Source organism: Monoraphidium neglectum (assembly GCF_000611645.1).
Source record: "Monoraphidium neglectum strain SAG 48.87 unplaced genomic scaffold scaffold05760, whole genome shotgun sequence".
Lineage (NCBI taxonomy): Eukaryota > Viridiplantae > Chlorophyta > Chlorophyceae > Sphaeropleales > Selenastraceae > Monoraphidium > Monoraphidium neglectum.
Window position 1 is genome coordinate 1 of NW_014007871.1, and position 1,396 is coordinate 1,396.

The 1,396-nt window shown below is 65.2% G+C and overlaps 1 protein-coding gene across 1 annotated transcript; it reads right to left on the bottom strand.

Annotated features, from left to right (window-relative positions):
- Positions 1 to 320: 320 nt before the first annotated feature.
- On the bottom strand, positions 321 to 1,173 carry MNEG_15882 (hypothetical protein; the record flags this gene model as incomplete). Its single annotated transcript, XM_014035647.1, has 3 exons — positions 321 to 516; positions 845 to 957; positions 1,066 to 1,173. The coding sequence occupies 3 exons, from the start codon at positions 1,171 to 1,173 to the stop codon at positions 321 to 323; spliced, it is 417 nt and encodes a 138-aa protein (XP_013891101.1).
- Between the last annotated feature and the right edge of the window lie 223 nt (positions 1,174 to 1,396).

A 1,396-nucleotide genomic window follows, 5' to 3' on the forward strand; every position in this document is an offset into this window, starting at 1 on the left:
GGCAAGGACTGTGTGTGCGCGTGTGCAGGTGAGCGCGTGTTCAGGTGTGCACGTGTGCAGGTTTGAGTGCGCGCAAATATTGGGTGAGAGTGAGGGCGGGGGCGGGGTGGAGGGGTCCTGAAGAGCGGAGGTCACAGAGCGGCCCGCATGGAACGAAGGGGTCATGCAGTTGGGAGCATCATGTGCTGCATGCCCATGCCAACACGGGCCTTTGCCCACGCATGAGCGCACTGCTGGCCGCCCTGTGTGCCACCCTCTTGCACAGCCACCATGCTCCACAGCTGCCAGCCGGCGCGCGCCACGCCTCGCCCGCAGCGCGCTCACCACTCGCCCTCCGAGCGCGCGAGCTCGCCGCCCTCGCTGCTGCTGCTGCTGTCGCTGGCCACGTCCAGCAGGCCGTCGCTCCCAATTGACGCCGGCCACTGGAAGGACCAGCCGCGGCCGCACGCCCACTGCACCGTCGCGCGGAGCAGGCCGCGCAGTGTGCCCGGGTGAGCGACGTGGTGCCACACCTCCCTGCGAGGGGGGGCCGACAGACCAGGCGGGCGGCGATGAGGTGATATGGGACGCGAGAAGGGCGTCAAGACATGCAATAAACGCTTTGCGATGACGATGCGTCAGGAGCAGCTGCGACATCGCGTCCATGCGCCGATTTCGAGGGCAGAGTGCAGCTGGCGCACAAGCGGCGCGCCCAGGCGGGCCCCCCACCGCAGCAGCGTCTCAGCACGTGCAGGGGGCACAAAGAGACAATCCATTTATGTACAAGCCTCGTGGAGCGAACCCGCACCCCAGATTCCCCCGGATTAGAGGCTACGGCCTCAGCAGCAAATGTGCCGGAGCTCACTTGAGAATCACCGCAAGGTGGAACACCAGCACCGCCTGGGACCACCTCGTCAGCAGCGAGCTAATTGGCAGCGTCTTGGGCAACCGGACGGCCCTCGAGATGCGCGGAAGCAGCTGTTCGGTGGGGCGACGGAGAGTGGTGCGCATGTGAGCTGGCGTCGCGCCGGGGCACGCCGCGAGACGCGACATACTTTTCAATAGTTGCAGGGGTCATTTGCTCACCTGCCCGACCAGGACGCCCGCCAGGAACAGCCCCCAGACAGGCAATAGAGCCTGCACTGCCTGCAGGTCCACCCACGGCATGCTGAGGACGGGCTTGGCGGCCTCCATGGTGGTGGGAGGGCCAAGCAATCGGGCAAGGGGGATGGAAGGTGGGATGGGCTTGCGGGGGATCGGGTATAATGTCCCGGGGATGAGGGGAACGAACCGTCGCCTATGTGGCTTTACTGGCCCAGACGGATGTCCACACTGTTGGCAACACCTGCCCGTATAATCTGATACTCACCAACCACTCTGCGACGCCCATATGATCGAGGAGATGTGTTGATCAGGG